Source organism: Phallusia mammillata, chromosome 6 (assembly GCF_965637545.1).
Source record: "Phallusia mammillata chromosome 6, kaPhaMamm4.hap1.1, whole genome shotgun sequence".
NCBI lineage: Eukaryota > Metazoa > Chordata > Ascidiacea > Phlebobranchia > Ascidiidae > Phallusia > Phallusia mammillata.
In genome coordinates this window covers 10,512,740-10,531,909 of record NC_137257.1, presented here as the reverse complement: position 1 = coordinate 10,531,909, position 19,170 = coordinate 10,512,740, and the positions used below count along the sequence as shown (strand labels likewise).

At 37.4% G+C, this 19,170-nt stretch overlaps 2 protein-coding genes across 3 annotated transcripts; both read left to right on the top strand.

Annotated features, from left to right (window-relative positions):
• Positions 1–2,502: 2,502 nt before the first annotated feature.
• LOC145233698 (uncharacterized) lies at positions 2,503–8,746 on the top strand. 2 transcript variants are annotated; one of them, XM_080098473.1, is made up of 11 exons: positions 2,503–3,459; positions 3,622–3,777; positions 4,218–4,343; positions 4,529–4,609; positions 4,823–4,942; positions 5,093–5,206; positions 5,331–5,416; positions 6,251–6,347; positions 6,555–6,660; positions 6,739–6,894; positions 7,328–8,746. In XM_080098473.1, the coding sequence occupies exons 1-11, from the start codon at positions 3,348–3,350 to the stop codon at positions 7,524–7,526; spliced, it is 1,353 nt and encodes a 450-aa protein (XP_079954599.1). In that variant the 5' UTR covers positions 2,503–3,347; the 3' UTR covers positions 7,527–8,746. The 2 variants fall into 2 exon arrangements, with proteins under 2 accessions (XP_079954599.1, XP_079954598.1); XM_080098472.1 differs by having other exon boundaries at positions 4,460–4,609; positions 7,328–8,738.
• A 2,137-nt stretch (positions 8,747–10,883) lies between these two features.
• LOC145234248 (fibrinogen-like protein 1) lies at positions 10,884–15,028 on the top strand. Its single transcript, XM_080098997.1, has 9 exons — positions 10,884–10,924; positions 11,069–11,218; positions 11,481–11,600; positions 11,815–11,928; positions 12,892–12,977; positions 13,272–13,368; positions 13,659–13,764; positions 13,829–13,987; positions 14,830–15,028. Coding segments are annotated over exons 1-9 (1,032 nt in total). The 5' UTR covers positions 10,884–10,923.
• The last annotated feature ends 4,142 nt before the right edge of the window (positions 15,029–19,170 follow it).

Below are 19,170 nucleotides of genomic sequence, written 5' to 3'. Positions count from 1 at the left end.
TAACGTGGGGACGTGGGAAATTTAATTTGCTTTAACTGTGCACCTATAATATGCAAGGAACCAACTAACAATAATAAGTCGAATTTCGTTAGATATAAAAACGTTTTTGCAGTGGCATTGTATTTCAAAAAGGCCTTCTCGGCTCCCAGGGATTTTTTTGTTTGAAAATTTGATATTGGTCTGAATGGTTTTTAGAGTGGTAAAGGTTGGCGACCTGATATATGTGCTTATTGTTTCAAGGATAGTGAGAGTAGTGAGTTTAGCCTTATAAACTTAACTAAACAGAAGCCTACGCAGAAAGTAAATTGACAAGGATCAGAGTATCGTATCGAATGTTTTCTAGTGTCGCTGTCCGTATGACTTCCGAAGATTCTAAATTTATTCCGGAATGCAAGTATTTGGATCGCAAAGAGGTTAACGCAGTGGTTCTCAAACTGGGTTCCGCGGTCCTTTAGGGCTCCGTGAGGCAATTTTGCGGGGACCGCAAAAAAAGGAATTCTATATTCTTATTTGGCGTCAGTTTATGTAAATGAATAAGTTTAAATCAAAGTGAATATGAGAATCGACCGTCTTCATTGCTAAACAATAGGCTTTATTGCATGACAATTAACAAAAATGCAATTGTTCGCGCATAAATTGTAATGTTTAACGTTAAATGTTTTAATGTCAGATTTGGATCATTGTTTTGCAGAATTTCGCGTAACTAGCTAAAATCCTGCAATTACCTTTCGTTTTTCTGAAATACACACCAGGCTTAAGGACCGCAAGCCCTCGAAATAATGGCAAAGGGACCGTTTAGACCACTGGGTTAACGCAGCTGAGATAAATTTTGTCAGGGATTGTGTATCACAAAATATGGCAACCCTAAACTATGCATAACGCCAACCATGCCGCATTTGTGATAAAGTCTTGCTTACGTTGTTTATCTAAACCATTATTTTAATTAAACCAATTTTGACCATTGTGGTTTTCATAAACCACCAGTATCACTAAACGAAACACTTTGCTGCTGCACACAGTGCTTAATTTTACAGTAATCGCTCTTCATAATGTAATGTGTGTATTACGCATTAGGCCCTAATGGTTCCCAACCTTTTTTTGACGCGACCCAAATACTTCCCAAAATGTTGTTTTGTGATGTCTCGCGACCCATGGACATGTATTCTTACTATTTCGGTTTTATTTCGGTCTCTGAATAAGAAAAGCTTCGAAAATTATTACGCCAGTTTGAAAAATGAAAAAATCAAACAAATACTATTCAAAACATTTCCATTTAGCCCGAACTTTGGAGCTATCTCAAAGCATTATCAGCCATATGACGTCCCAAACAGAATTAACCATTAATACGCCAAGTTGTGAAATTATTTTGGGGCAACAATTTAAAACAGTTTGTTACATCATAGACAAAATAATATTACGATTATGCGCAAACAATACCCTTCTTTTGTTGAAAACAATACGGCATTACTCGGTAGAGGAGAATCCTATACATTCAACATCAAATTACACTACATTTACCAAATTAAATGATACAAATACTTCACAGTTTGGGAAGCGCTATTAGGCCTATAGGAAGTGTGAACGCGAAACAAGTTTAAGGGAAAGCACGTTAGCGTTGTATTTAAAAAGTATGTCCCGTCACCATACATAGCCTTAACAAAGTGTCCCTATGTGGCAAATTAATTGCCCAACCTTGCTGCCGAGATCACAAAAAGCACAAACAATCGTCAGTAAAAATATATATAATCAAACAGCGGCACGTTTAAGCTGATGCGCCCCTTGTCCATGGCGTTTGTCTGCAAGACGAATAAAATCTGCTTGTAAGATAAAGTTAGCTGAGTTTCACAGTTCTTGTAAGCTTATATCGCCCCGAACTTTAAACTGTCACCATCAACCCCTCGTTGGACGAAATACCCATCGTTGAAGAACCCTGATTTAGTCGTGAGAAATTAAAAAATAACGCTACGAAACGAAGTCAAAGAGTAAATCCTCTTATTGTCACAAAAAAACAGGCGACCCAACAGAATCTTTAGGCGACCCAACTTTGGATCGCGACCCATAGGTTAGGAAACACTGCATTAGGGTTTCGAAGTCCTTGGCCGGACGTCATTGTCTATACGCTGATAATCAACAAGAAATACTTCCCCAAAAAAGTGTGACGACAATACGGTTAATGCTTTTGAAATGACTTGTACATAGAACGTTCTATCTTAGCTGCCTGATGCTGCTTTGTTCTCTGCACGTCATATCCGTTCAAAGATGGAAATATAACGGATATATTGTGGGTTAATTAAGTCTACCGAACAAGCCAGGTTTGCAATATTTGCATTTTGTCCCTTATTTTATGTGAAACCTTTTTTATGTGAAAACAAATGCAATACTAAATGCGATAAGACCAGAGATTTATGGATACTGCAGGGTTTTTCACATATCTAGTCGAACACATAAATGTCTAGGGTTGTTGACATAGCAACACGACTGACTTGACACTATATGCAATGTCTAATGCATATATTTTGACGACTGGAAGTTAGCACGTCTTTCGCTGTTGCTTATGGGCGGATCTAATTAAAAAGGGCTAGCACTCGTATCCCACAAAATCAGTAATTGTCAAATTTATATTGTTATGTTTCACAACGGTCCCATTTTTTCAGCAACAACACGAAAGCTTGTATATTTCAACGAAACGAAAGCCGGAATTGACAAATAATAATTGTTTACCCGTTTCTCACAGCAAGAGAATTTAGCAAAATATTAGCTGCTTTTGCTAAATTGCTAAATTATGCCTAACAGTGATCTTGTTTTTGGCGTCTTTGTCAACAAACCCATACATGTGTTCGATTACATATGTGAATAACCCTGCAGTATCCATAAATCTCTGGTATTATCGCATTTACTATTGAATTTGTTTTCACCAAAAATATTGTTTGACAAAATGTATATATTGCAAACCTGATGTAATTCGGTAGACTTAATTAACCCACAATTTATCCGTTACATTTCCATCTTCGAACATCCAGAGAACAAAGCAGCATTGCAGCTAAGATAGAACAAGTCATTTTAAAAGCAATAACCGTATTATCGTCACACGTTTTTAAGGAAGTGTTTCTTATTGATAATTATCAGCGTAACTCGTATAGACAATGACGTCCGGTCAAGGAGTTGGAAACGAGGATGCGTAACCCCCATTAGATTATCAAGAGCGATTACTACAGAGTGAAGCACTGCGTGCAGTGGCAAAGCATTCTTCTTGGTTACACGAGTGGTCTATGCAATATTTGATGACACTAGTCCAATTAGGTTTATTTTAGGCAAATAACGTAAGCAAGGCTTTATCAAAAAGCCGCATGATTGTCGGTATGCACAGTTTAACTAAAGTTACCAAAATTTTGATGAAAAATAAACAGCTTATGTTGATCATCATTTTGTTCCTACTACAAAACAGCAAAGGATTCGAAGGTGCTTGAAATGAATTCAACAAAACTGAAACCCTTAGTGTTGTGTTCATCAGCAAAACAGTTTGTTGCATAATTATGTTATTTTATAATTAAAATTTATCACGAAGTAGACAAAACACTCATTTTCATTTTGAAACAAAAAAATTCACAAATTTCTTTACAGTGACTTGCGATACGCAGTTTTCCGATCTGGAACATTCCATCACCTATGTTCTCTGCCCAGCCGACTGTTGGAGGCAATACTCGAACTTATGCGGTGACAGGATTTATTCCAGGGGTCCAATATGTCTCGCTGCAATGCAGGATCAGTGGATTGATGGTATAAATATAGGTTTTGTTCGCAGCCAGTTTGTTTCAAATAAGAATGTATTTGGTGTTTTTTTCGTAAACTAGCACAAAATGGAATACGGCTTGATGGCAACACTAGCTAATATGCCCTAGCTCCTCTCACCAGCTGCACCGATAAGACCTTACATGTTGAAACCCAGTTTAAAATGTGGCCTACCAATTATAAGTCATAAATTAGTGCCTGATGTAGCGGTTTATAGCAAATCAGGAACACAAACGCCGAGAGACGTGTGAGAAACAACTCTCAACCGATTTTAGGTTATAATTATGGCAAATCAGGAACACAAACGCCGAGAGATGTGCGAGAAACAACTCTCAACTGATTTTGGGTTGTAAAAAAATTCGATTTAGTTAACGTTATACAAATCTGCTTTATAAAGAACCCAGACAAGTAATGTATTTTGATCACAGGCGGTGGTGGGCCAGTGGTTGTTTACCGAAGCCCGGGTAAACGCACTAATCGCTACAGTGGAGGAAACCGAAATGCTGTGAAAAGTGAATCTTGTTCAGCTGATGGTGATTCGTATTCATTTGAAGGTAGGTTGAGTTTTTTGGCGTTTATTGCAACTGGCAGTATATTTAGTTTTGACCGGTATTTTGTCAAGGCAAAATAAAAAAAAGAACAGCACATACTGATACTCCATTCCTTGCAGTGACATGCTCAACCCAGGGAGACTCGTCAACTCTGGTCACCCAGGTTAATTGTCCAGCTTATTGCACAGGAGAAGCGGTGTACGGGTCAGGAATCTACAGCGACAAGTCATCTGTGTGTACAGCTACTGTGCATGCTGGAGCGTTGCCAGGTGAGTCGCAATCAATACTGGAAATGTTCATTTTACCGAACAAACCCAAGAGTTGTAGTATTGCTAGTCAATTTTTTGTCGACGAGATTATTACTACCTCTTAATTTCGAACTTGGAGTTTTTGAAACGTGCATTTGTTTTAATAGTAAAATGATGTTGCAGCGCGTCTGTCGTAAATTCAGACACACAAACACGATTTTATAAATCTTTTAGACAAAGGAGGAATGGTTATATTTTACACCACGTTGGGTCAAAGTTCATACAATGGATCCACTTCAAACGGCGTTGAAAGCAAATCAGATTCAGCGTCAAAAGGCGCCTTTGCTTTTACAAGTATGTTTCATGTCAAGGATATTTTGATTTTTTAATTTAGCCAGTTGCGTAAAAAAGATTAAGAAATGTAAACAAGATTCAATGATTTTTAGGGCTGGCCTTTTTGAAGGATTTGTGCATTTTCGTATGAGGTGTTTTGTTTTAATTCAGACATCAACGAATGTGTCAACAATGCTTGTGAACACGGAAGTACGTGTGTCGACGGGATAGCAAAATATTTCTGTTTGTGCACCCCAGGATACTATGGAAAGTACTGTGAAAAAGGTAACTTTACTGTTTTAAGCATTGGTGCCGAAAACAATGGCGAATGTTATTTGAACGATATTTGAAAGTGTAGCTATAGCGATTAAGCTTCTCGCCTGTGCCAGAGAACGCATCTGTTATTTAGAGTTTACTCATTGTTGGAATGGAAACTTGACAGGAAAGTTTGTGATGAAATCTGGAGATGAAGTGGTTTGTAGCAAAGGGTGGTTGGTAAGAAAATATTGACCTTTTAATATATAGGTTAGTACTAAGTATTGGAATGAATGCAGTGGTTTTATGACATCCACAATGAACAATAATAGGCGATGGCTTAATATACGACGTTTTAGAGCTGTTGGACATTAGGTTAAGCCCAGCAACAATAACTGCTTTTAGCTGGATAATTTTGTTTTACAACGTCAAAAAATTACTGCGAAGACAGAAAAAAATTCACAAATTATTTAACACGAAAACGCGTAAATTTTCTGTATAATTTCTATATAACTGTGGTTTAAAGTGGGGTGTATTTCTGTTGTAGTCAATAGAAATAAACTTTCTTAAGTTTTTTTTGCTCAAACTTATCGGAGCAGAGTTGCAAGTCGGGCCGGGATTTTCGGGTCGGGTTTGGGTTCGGGCCGGGTTCGGGCTTAGGTATTTGTGAGAAAACGGGCTTAAAACGGGCCTGACTTTGCGTTCCGTGTCCGCCATTTTTTAAATAAAATCACTCAGCTAAGTAACAAGTCTCTGGCTTAGACTTAATGCCCACCCTACTCTAAAACACATTGTTTACGCCATTTTCTACTATTGTTCATTGTGTTTGTTGTCTTTCTCTTTTTTATTTCTCATCCTTTGTTGCAAGGCTTTCGTGGATAGGCCTGTCAATCAAAATTTCGGGCCTAAACGGGCTTCTCAAAAACGTTTCGGGTTCGGGCCGGGCTTCGGGCTTATACTTTCGGGTTCGGGCCGGGTTCGGGCTCAGATTTTGGGCCCGCTTGCAACTCTGTATCGGAGGTTTAATAAGTCCAAGTCATACCTTTGTATCGCATGCATGAACGTGTTCTGCAGGTGTTACAACGTCGGTTTGACGGAAGTGTGGATTTCCAAATCTACTGGTCAGACTACAGAAACGGGTTTGGAAGTTTGATTGGAGAGTTTTGGTGGGGTGAGCTCTAAACAAAAAACGACTCATGGTGTGAAGCACGTGGCTTAGTGCGGTATCACTGTTACATCATGTGATAGTTTTGATTACATAATTTGAAATGAAATCTCATCAAAACTATAAGGTTAAGCATTAATGCTTTTTAGCGCCAGTTTCACACTCAAACGTGCTTTGATACACGTGCAGTGTTTGCGTTTTGTTATATCTTAGGACTTGAAAAATTGCACATCGCAACAAAACCATTTCAATGCAATCAATGTCGACTTCGTGTTGAACTCAAAGACATCGATAATGAAACAAGTTACGCCGAATATAGGTAAGAAAGTAACAAACAATTTGTATAAAGCTGACCAACACACAATGATAAACAACAAACAACACATTATACATGTAGTCAATTTCGTGTGGGTCCGGAGAGCAGTAACTATCAACTGTGTGTGGGAGGACAATACAATGGAACTGCAGGTGACAGCATGGTTACCAATGTCAACAACTACAATTCAAGCGGATTAGGGTTCAGCACCAGAGATAGGGACAACGACAATGCGGGGTAAGTTATCAACATGCTCGGTACGCTGAATCAATATATGTATGTTTGAAAACGACTATTGAAATAAAATCATTGGTTTCAATATCAATTTTTTATCACATTATTCCTTGCTTACAAGTTGTCACTAGTTGTTTTTGTTTATTTTCCCCAAATGAAGACTACAAACGTTTTATCTTTTATTCCAAGACTACGCGCCTTTTACTCAAATTTAAGCTTTTAATTTTGTCAGTCTTCAATCGTGAAAATCGAGGACACATACTGTTTCGATATTTTACAAAACTAAAGCAAATAAGTTGACCAAGAAACCGACGGACCAGAAACTCGCATTAATAGGCAAGCACATATTTTTTGCAAATGCTGATTTACACCAAAAGGACATAAATGTAGCACATATGACGATGGCATTTAAATAAATAATTCTGTTTTTTTATAGAAAGCATTGTGCTGATATCTCGCGGCGGAATGGTGGTTGGTGGTTTTACAGTTGTTCCCTTGCTGTTCCTAACGGGGCCTGGAATACATATCCCGCATGCCCAACAACGCCGCAATTTCCGTGTCATGCGCACTGGAATACGTACAAAAACGGCATTAGACTGATTGGCACTGAACTGAAGTTTCGGTGTGATATCTAAATGAGTTGTCGGCACCCACCATTCCGTGACGAAATCGTTACCGGCCCGTAGACAGTTTCAATTTAAATGCTTTAATGAATTACGTATGTAGTACAATTATTGCCAGTTGGGCAGGTCCACATATGCAACGAATATGAACTGTGGTATTTCTTTATCGCTCAACATTTATTGTTTCTTTAAATCAGGTCTGCAAAGCATTTTGTAATCCCTTTCAAAGTGTTGTCGATGTAAATACCACAATAAAGTTGCCTCGATGAAATTATCATGATAAAATAACACCAATTAAACTGCTGCAAAAAAATGCAATTTCTAAATCCCATTTCTTGGCAAACAAACTTTATACACGAAAACCTTAATTATGCGTGACCACCTTATGTTTTAAACTTGGTCAACTTATAATTAAAAAAAGGCGTATGTCTTGAATCTGATCTTTAATTGTAGTATGGCCAATTTAATTGCTTAATTGCAGTTGTTATTAATAAAAGTTGGTTATAAAGCACTTGTCAAAGTGCATGTGTGGTGCTGGATATAAAAAAGTCAGGTTTCATTGCAGTTTAATCAGATGGCATCATTAAGTCTCTCGTCGGATTGTGCTAAAATGGCGTCGTTTTTTGGTAAAATTAAATTAGCACTTAGTTTAAGCTACATCAGCAGTTAACTTCTTGCTGATGAACCGCACGATATTTGATGGTTTACTTTCAAATTAATTTTGACCGACAGTACAATCATCAGACAAAAACGGAGTAAAAACTATACTAAAGATTTTTTTGTATGCAACCACACTTGGCGTAAAACAAATTGGTTGAGGAAACACGTCTTATGCCTCATGTTGATGTGCATGACAAAGTGTGGCTGTTGGAAACAGAAGATATTTCAGTACTCTTCTGTTGATTTTCCAATACCTATTGACAAATGATTATATTACACGCTCATATGTAGAACAGTTCAAAAAGAGATAAAAGCCAAAATGACTGTAACAATGAGATCTGGTAGGAACTAGTGCGATTTAATATATATTTTCTGAATCAATGCGGGCTTAAGTATCTTCAGGAAAACGGGTTTGATTCGGGACTGACTTTACACTCTGTATTTTACAAAATAAATTTAACTAGATTAGTATAACCAGTTGCTGGACCTGACCTGGCGTCAAACAGCTCAAAAACGCCTTGTTAAAGACTAGTTGTCTATTATTGTGTATTGTGTTTGTCGTCTCGGTCTTTCCTGGGTCTTTAATATATAGGCCTGCCAATTAAAGTTTCAGGCCTTAACGGGCTTTTAAACACGATTCTGGTTCGGTCCGGGTTTGGGGTTGTACGTTCTGGTTCGGCATCCATTTTAGGCCCGTTTACAACTCTGCACTTACATAATAGATGCTATGGATGGTCGGTTTCCGTTTTTTACTAGCCTCGAGCGTTGCTGCAAAACCGCCATTAAAATACAACAGATTGAGTGAAAACACCGATCCCAACCAACATAGCATTGTTAGTTTACCATGCTGTAATGCATGCTAGGGAATTCCCTGTATGTGGTGATCCCTTGAAAAAATTGGAGACCCCTGTTCAACGCAAAAAACCTCTCTTGTTGGACAATTGTAATGTATTTTGTCTCAAAATTGATACAGCAGACTACATTTCAGTTTACTTGCATTACTTAACTGGGCACATTCGAAGACAATCAGTCTACTTAACTGCGCAATTTAGACGCCACAAACAGGATCAACGTTAAGTATAATTTGGCGAAAGCAGCTAATATTCAGCTAAAATTATCTTGCTGTGAAAAATGGGTAAATAACTATTATTTTTTGTGTAAGAAATAATAATGAAAGCCCGCTGTTGAAAAATAATTCGAATATTTTGAGAATCGCTGATTTAGGGGGACAGAAGTGTCGGCCCACATTAATTAGATCCGCCCATAAATAACGGTAAATGACGTGCGATCAGTCGTCAAAGATGCTACCTTGGGCATTAAATTGTTAAGTCAGCCATTATCTTTTGTCAACGAACCCGTTAATTGTGTTTCGACTAGATATGTGAATAATCCTATGCTATCCATAAATCTCTTGTCTCATCGCTTTGAGTATTGCATTTGTTTTCACAGAAATTTACAATTCGAAGCAATGGTTTGACAAAATGCGTATATTGCAATGCTGGTGTGATTCGGTACACTTAAATTATCTCACAATTTATCCCATATATTTCCATTTTTAAACCGACACGACATACAGAGAATAAGACAGCATCCCGTGTTTGATCAGATTATTTCTTATTGATTATTATCTGCGTAATTCGCACGTCCGGTGAACGACTCCGAAACATGGATGCGCAATAGACCCATTATATCATCAGGAGTGATTACTGCAGAATAAAGCACTGGGTCCAGTAGCGAAGAGTAGTTTTTGGAGACAAGAGGCTACACTAAGAAACGATATCGTTGGCGGTATGCATATAGTCTAAATAAAGCTCCAGAATGCATTGATATTGCTTTAACATACCAACCATATTGAACAAAACAGGAAAATGTTGATAAAAAATAAACAGGTTGTTTGGGTCATCGTTTTGATCCTACTACGGAACAGCAAAGGATTCGAAGGTGCGTGAAATGGTTTTGACAAAACTAAAATCTTTGGTGTTGTGTTCATCAGAAAAACAGTTTGTTGCATAATTTATCATAAAGTAGAAAATACTGGTTTTTATTAAAAAAAAACTACACAAGTTTCTTTTCAGTGACTTGCGACACGCAGTTTTCCGATCTGGAACATTCCATCACCTATGTTCTCTGCCCAGCCGACTGTTGGAGACAATACTCGAACTTGTGCGGTGACAGGATTTACTCCAGGGGTCCAGTATGTCTAGCTGCAATGCAGGATCAGTGGATTGATGGTAAAGATATAGGATTTGTTCCAAAGCAAAAAGTATAGTTTAAATAAGCATAACCAGTGAGATTTTCATAAAGATGTATTTTATGTTATTAATTAAACAGCGCAAACTGGAGTACCGTTGGATGGCTACGCCAACCAATACGGCATATCTTTTGTCTCTTGCACAGACGAGACCTTATGATTTGAAACTGTGTACACTACACTAATTGTAGCACAAATCCTGTTTCGACAATGCCAATTATAAATCTAGACTGTCTATGCTGTTGTAGCCAAGAACATCCCTTTTTTATTTATTTATTTGTTTTGTTGTTGAAAGAGTAAGTAAAAAAAACCGTATGTCATTGCTATTAGTCGTTAGTGTCCTAGCGGTTTAAATAAAAACGCCATGAGTTGTGTGTGAAACTACTGTATCTATCTGATTTTTTAACTTTCGTTTTATAAAAAAAAACCAGGCGGGTCATGCATTTTTTTTTGAAAAGTGAATCTTGTTCAGCTGATGGGGATTCCTATTCATTCGAAAGTAGTTTGCTTTTTTAGTCGTTTTGTCACAATTGTATTTCAAAAATATTCAGTTTTGACAGGTATTTTGTCAAGACAAAAAAAAAAACGCAAAATGAAAAGAAAATCAAACGAATGGCACATATTGATGTTCGATTCCTTGCAGTGACATGCTCAACCCAGGGAGACTCTTCAACTCTGGTCACCCAGGTCAATTGTCCAGCTTATTGCAGAGAAGAAGCGGTGTACGGGTCAGGAATCTACAGCGACAAGTCATCTGTGTGCAGAGCTGCAGTGCATGCTGGAGCGTTACCAGGTGAGTTGCATTGAATAATGGAAATGTTCATTTTCCCAAGCAAACCTAAGCGGTAATGAATTATTAGTCAATTTTTTTTGCACTAACCTTTTCTTCGACGAGTTTATTATTACCTCTTATTCACAAATTTGAGGTTTTTGAAACGTGCATTTTCGGATAATTTTTGGAGCTTACATTGTGTCATGTTTGAATAACTGATTACAGTAAAATGGAGTTTCAAGCGCATCTGTGGTAAATGTGGACACATTTATCAATCTTTTAGAGAAAGGAGGAATGGTAATATTTTACACCACGTTGGGTCAAAGTTCATACAACGGATCCACTTCAAACGGCGTTGAAAGCAAATCAGATTCAGCGTCAAAAGGCGCCTTTGCTTTTACAAGTATGTTTCATGTCAAGGATCTTTCGATCTTTTCGTTTAGTGTGGCCGCGTTATTATCCACTTTTAAGGAACAATTGTTGATAAGTGTAGTTGAAAAAAGTCAAGTTGGATTTGAATGTAAGACTCCTCAATCAAATCATAATTCAATGACTTTAGGCCTGGTCCCATTGAAAGATTTGTTCATTTTCGTATGGGATGTGTTGTTTTTCTTCAGACCTTAACGAATGTATCAATAATGCTTGTGAACACGGAAGTACTTGTGTCGACGGGATAGCAGAATATTTCTGTGTGTGTTTACCAGGATACAGTGGAACGAAGTGTGAAAAAGGTAAGGTAACTGTTTTAAGCATTGCTGCCCAAAGATTCTATGGTCTATATCTAATTGAATACTTAATGAAATGGGACTTTCTTTACGTTTGTTTTTACCAACTGATATAATGAATGACAGTACTTAAGGCCTATTTAGGTCATTATACCGAATCAGATGATCAATGAGCACTCGCAAATGACAAGGCGTGAGTTTAGGCATCTAGCCTGCGGTGAGATTCGCACCCATGGAGGTTATTTTAGGACTCGCGCTCTGCCAACTGAGCTACGCAGGCTCAGCGGTGCCATTTACCTATGCCCCACATGTCAGCTTCGTAGTAAGGGATCGAAAGATTCTGAGCTGATCCCAGTTTTGGATTTGTGTTTGTCTTGATCAAAAATGAGTCACGGATATATATATATATTGGAAGTAATTTTCCTTAGTATTTTTGTCCCGTCTTCTATGTTAGATTTCTTTACCAGTAAATGACAACAAAAAATTGGACGTTTCTATCAAATCCAATAGACATTCTGATTTTTTGATCGGTTAGTAAAGGTAAGGGACAAACCGATTGTATGTGAAAGATAACGAAGCTTCTAAACGATTTTCTGCGGTTTTCGTATAAATATCAATGCAAGAATGTCGCGAGTGTTGGCTATGTAATTCATCTATACATACATTCCCTACATTATTTTCGTTTTCATTATCACGCAGCCCACAGTTGCGTTTTGTTTTTGTCACATTGAGATACACGTTTCACGCACCCTTGGGCTTAGCCTCCATTGCTGCCTTAAATATAAGGTTGGAATTTGCAAACGAAATAGCGAGCATAGTAACACAACTTGATTGGTTCCGTAAGAAATTATTCACAGTTTATTTTATTTTTACCCACTGCCTGATAACAAAAAGCACTCAAAGAACATGTAGATATAGCGATTAAGCTTCTCGCCAATGCCACAAAACACACATTTTTTTGTTATTTAGAGTTTACTCATTGTTGGGATGGAAACTTGACTGGAAAGTTTGTGATGAAATCTGGAGATGAAGTGGTTTGTAACAAAGGGTGGTTGGTAAGAAAATCTTGAACTGTTTTAATATTTAAGTTAGTAGTAAGTTTTGGACTTGCTGCAGTTGTTAAATTTTGTGTGTTACAGCCAGTTGATGTTACGCGACATAACGTACAAGCAGACATATTCAATAAACACTATAAGACAATAACTTGGACACAGTTATAAGGCCGTTGGGCATGAAAGTCCACCAACTAGCTGCTTATAGTGTATAGGGCCAATCGGAATAAACTATCTTTTGGTCTTTTACTGAAACTTTTGAAAATCAATCAAACCTCTATGTTTCATGTTCTGCAGGTGTTTCAACGTCGGTTTGACGGCAGCGTGGATTTTCAAGTCTACTGGTCAAACTACAGAAACGGGTTTGGAAGTTTAAATGGAGAGTTTTGGTGGGGTGAGTTCAAAATATAAAAGAATTCATTGCGTAAAATACATGACGTGGTGTATCACTGTTACATCACATATTATAATAATATTATAATTATTTATGGTATCATCATTAAAAATATAGTCTTAACAAAACGATAAGGCTAAAGATTAATGCTTCATTTTAACTCAAAACATACATGTTGGATTTTTGAAATAATATGAAAATATACTACCAATATTTTTAGCGTTAACATAATAAAGTGTGGTACATTATATTTCAATCACTTAAACTTTAATATTTTTGTTCTGGTATAGGTCTTGAAAAAATGCACATCGCAACAAAACCATTCCAATGCAACCAATGTCGACTTAGTGTTGAACTCAAAGACATCGATAATGAAACAAGTTATGCCGAATATAGGTAAAAAAGTAACAAAAAACTTAGAAAAACTGAGCAATAAACCGCTAACAACTCGTTTAATTAGTCAATTTCGTGTGGGTCCGGAAAGCACCGACTACCAAGTGTGTGTAGGAGGACAATACACTGGAACTGCAGGTGACAGCATCATTACCAATTATCGCAGACACCATACGAATGGAACTAGGTTTAGCACCAGAGATCGCGAAAATGACAACTCGATATCGTAAGTTACCATCATACACAGTATACTGTGTTTATTTAATGGATGTTATTGTTACCGAATTATTTCGACAGGCCTGATAAATCGGCCTCCTACACCAAACTGCTTACTTAATTCGTAACTGGTCCAGAACCCTGCAATAACGGCTCACCACTAAAGCCAATTACTCCCGCACACTGGTTTAGCAGATGGGCGCGGACTTATATTTAAAACAACTTAAAAACAGAAGGTTACACCGGGCACGTGGCAACCCACCACCAATACCAACACCACCACGTTTCACGGCGCCCAGAGAAAAAGCCATATCATCGACTAGCGATGAGCTATGTAAGGCATGCGGAACAGGAAGGCACATTCCGGCCGAATCAACGTTCACAAACCAATTACCCCAAAGGGGAAGCAGCGAGGGCGCCATAACAAAAACACGTAATTAAGGCGCCACAGCGAAAAAGAACGAAAACAATAAGTGACGGTCACAAAAACCAACAAGCAAATAAAATTTCGCTACATTATAACTTATATTTAGAAAAGACTATGTACATAAAATAATTGGATTCAAAGTCATTTTTTTTCTCACTTTGTTTCTTTTTGAAAAGTTATCACAAGTTATTGTGTTACTACCAATTGGAGACTGCGCACTTTTATCGTCTTCAATCATGAAAATCGAAGACATATATCGCGTCGATAATTTCAAAAACTAAAGCAATTAAGTCATTGACCAGTCCAACAGACCAAAAACTCGCAATATTGGGCACTAAGTACTTATGTTGTAAATGCTGATTTACACCCAAAAGACGTAAAACTCATATCACGATGGCATTATGACTTTTTATAATGTATTTCAGAGTGAATTGCGCTGATTTCGCGCGGCGAGAAGGTGGTTGGTGGTTTAATGGTTGTTCCTTTGCTGTTCCTAATGGGGCCTGGAATACTTATCCCGAATGTCCAAAGCCACTGCAATTTCCGTGTCATGCTCACTGGTTTACGTACAAAAACAGCATTAGACTAATCGGAACTGAACTGAAGTTTCGATGTGACATCTAAATGAGTGATCGGAAACCACCATTCCGTGATGAAGTCGTTACCGAACCGTAGACTATTTCAGTTTAAATGCTTTAGTGATTTATGTAGTATAGTTATTGCCGCGTTGGCGATTTCAAATATTTATATGAACTGCAATAATTGTATTGCCACGTTGGCGAGTCCAAATATATATGTGAACTGCAATGATTTTTACATTGATGAACATTTACTGTTTCTTTAAATCCTGTCTGCAAAAATTTTGTGTAATCACTTTCAAAGTGTTGTCGATGTAAATACCACAATAAAATTGCCACAATAAAATTATCACGGTAAAATTACTGCGATAAAACTGCTGCAAAAACAATGCAATTTCTAAATCTCATTTCTTAGCAATTAAGTTTTATACACGAAAACTTTGTCATGCGTGGCCACCTTAAGGATTTTTAAGTTTAGTCAGCTGATACTTTTAGGAAAAATATGTATGTTTTGAATTTGATCTTTAATTGTAGTATGATCAAATTACCTGATTTATTGCAGTTGTTAGTAATAAAACTTGGTTATAACACACTTGTCCAAGCGCATGTATGGTGCTGGATGGATATAAAATATTTGGTTTTATTGCAGTTTAATCAGATGACATCTCTTAGTCTCGTGTGACGAAAAATTCAAACAGGTAGTGCGTTAAAATGGCGTCGTTTTTGTCAAATTAAATCACCAGTTAGTTTATGCTACATCAGCAGTTAACTTCTTAGTGATGAAACGCACAATGTTTATAAAACGCTGGTGCCGGTTTGCATTGAAATTAATTTTGATTGACTGTACAATCAACAGATAAAAAACAGTAACTTTAAAGATTTTTTGTGTGCAACCACACTTAGCGTAAAACAATGTCCGATTGTCTAATTGGTTGACGAAATCACGTGAGTATTTACTTGAATACGATAGGTTCATTATTTGCGACATATGCTCCATGTTGATGTTGACATGTTGCAGTAGGAGAAAGAAAGTATTTCGGTACTGTTCTGTTGTTTATTTAATACCTATCGACAAATGATTGTGGCATGCTAATATGTAATGCAGTTCAAAAAGAGGTTAAAGCCAGAATGATTGCAAAAAAGAGCTGGTATGAACTAAGACTTTCTAGCCTACGCCTTGCCATATGGTTGTGAATGCTTGGTGACCGGCTGCCCAATCAAAAATTTAAGTCAGCGTATCTCCGGCCAACTGTTGATTTGACCAGTTTATGCCTGGATTATACCACACTCGGCCATGTGGTCCTAATTTGACGACTATCAGAGATAATTTAGGCGGTTTTAAGCTTGGTTTGTTAAGCGTGTCCACCTGAAGGATTTTTTAAGTATGGCCAGATTTATTGATTTTGGGGAAATATGCACGTTTTAAATTTTGTCTTAAATTTCAATAGTGTTCAATTTAACCTGCGTTTAAACTTGGTGTAGGTTTTGAAATGCTTGGCAAAATGCATATAATGCATATTAAAACAGCCTGGGTTCGTTTCAGTTTGATCATAGGACATCTCATAGTCTGCATGTGACAAAAAATAAAAATGTAGTGCGTCGTTTTTTGGTCAAATTAGGGACATGTAAAGGTTATCTTAATTTTAATGTATTTAAGTTTGGAACACCCAGGTGTTATCGTACTTGCACAGTGCATAATGCACGTGTGGGCCATCAAAAAGACGATGTCAAATTTCAGGGGTATAAACAAGTATCTGCCCCAATTTTATCCATGGACTATAACAACTGCCCATGTATGACTGATCGATAATTTATGGATAAATCAAACTTGCGGTAGTGATAAATTTCTGATTGGGTGATTCGGTATGGCGCCTTCAATGGGCCCTGGCGTACTGTGACTGATCATTACTAGTACGATTTAATATATGCTCCTAACAAACGCGGGCTTAAGTATCTTAAGAAAATCGGGCTAGATTCGGGCCTGACTTTTTTTAAAAATAAATTAATCTAGCTGAGTATAGCCAGTGCCTGGACCCGACCTGACGTCAAACAGCTCAAAAATGCCTTGTTCAAGACCAATTGTCTATTACAGTATTGTGTGTTGTGTTTGTTGTCTTGGTCTTTTGTCAAGCTTCAGCGGATACGCTTGCCAATTAAACGTTTGGGCCTTAACAGGCTTTAAAAAAACGATTCTGGTTCGGGCCGGGTTTCGGGCTTGTACGTTCGGGTTCGGGCTGGAATTTCAGGCCCGTTTACAACTCTGCACTGACATAACACGAGCTGGCGAAGGTCGGCTTCCGTTTTTCACTACCCTGGCGCGTTGCTGCCAACCCGCCAATAAAAAATAACAGATTAAGTTAAAACACCGAACCAACTGGCAGTTTTAAGGTGCCAAGCTCCAATGCATGTTGGGGAATTTCCTGCAATGTGGCCATCCGTTTGAAAAAAATTGGAAACCTCTTCTTTGCGCAAAAAAAAACACAGCAATTGTTGCACAACTGTAATGCATTTTGTCTTAAATTTTATGCCGCAGACTGCATTTCAGTTTATTTGCACCCAGTCTACTTAACTGGGCAATTTTAATGCAACAAACAGGATCGCAATAAAATTTTCTTGCTGTACAAAAGGGGTAAATAACTATTATTTGGTAACACAAGCTTTCGTTTCCTTAAAGAAATAATACTAAATATATGTGTAAAAATAATACGAACATTTTGAGAATCGCTGATTTAGGGGGGCACACTTGTTCCGTCAACTTTAATTAGATCCGCCCATAATTGAAAGACATGCTTCCAGTCGTCAAAGCTACTACCTTGGGCATTGTATCAACTGTTAAGTCATTATATTTTGCCAACAAACTTTGTTAGTTGTGTTTCGGCTAGTTGTGTGAATAATCCAATGCTATCCATAATTAAACCTCTTGTCTTATCGCTTTGAATATTGCATTTGTTATCACAGAAATTAACAATTCCAAACAAATATTTGACAAATGCTTATATTGCAAACCTGGTGTGATTCGGTAGACTCAATTAACCCACAATTAATCCTTTATATTTTCATGTTTGAACCGACGCGACATACAGAGAACAAGACAGCATCCCGTGTTTTATCAGAATATTTCTTATGGATTATCTGCGTAATTCGCACGTCCGATAAAGGACTCCGAAACATGGATGCGTAATAGACCCAATAAATAATCAGGAGTGATTGCTGCAGAAAAAGCACTGGGCCCAGTAGCAAAGACTGTTTTTTGTAGACAAGAGGTTACACTAAGAAACGATATCTTTGGAGGTATGCATATAGTCTAAGTAAGGTTTCAGAATGCATTGATATTGCTTTAACATACCAACATTCTTGATCAAAACAGGAAAATGTTGATAAAAAATAAACGGGTTGTTTTGGTTATCGTTTTGATGCTGCTACGAAACAGCAAAGGATTCGGAGGTGCGTGAAATGGATTTAAAAATAACCTTAAATCCTTGGTGTTGTGTTCATCAGCAAAACAGTTGTTGCATAATTTATCATCAAGTAGTCAAAACAATGGTTTTCATTTAAAAAAAAAACTACACAAATTTCTTTACAGTGACTTGCGATACGCAGTTTTCCAATCTGGAACATTCCATCACCTATGTTCTCTGCCCAGCCGATTGTTGGAGACAATACTCGAACCTATGCGGCGACAGGATTTATTCCAGGGGTCCAATATGTCTCGCTGCAATGCAGGATCAATGGATTGATGGTATAAATATAGGTTTTGTTCCAAAGCAAAAAGCTTAATTTTAATTAGCATAACCCGTTAGATTTTCATAAAGATGTATTTTATGTTGTTAATAAAATAGCCCCAATTGGAGTACCGTTGAATGGCTACGCTAGCCAATACGGCATGTCTCTTGTCACTTGCACTGATGAGACCTTATAATTTGAAACAGTGTACATCACACTAACTGTAGCACAAACACTGTTTCGAAAGTGTCAATTACAAATTTAGACTGCCTACGCTGTTGTAGCCAAGAACATCATGTTTGTATTTGTTTATTTGTTTTGTTGTTGAAAGAGTAAGTAAAAAAACATATGTCATTGCTATTAACCGTCAGTGTCCTAGCGGTTTAAATAATAAAAAAAACGCCATGAGATGTGTGTGAAAACTACTGTACGTATCTGATTTGTAAACTTTCGTTTTATAAAAAC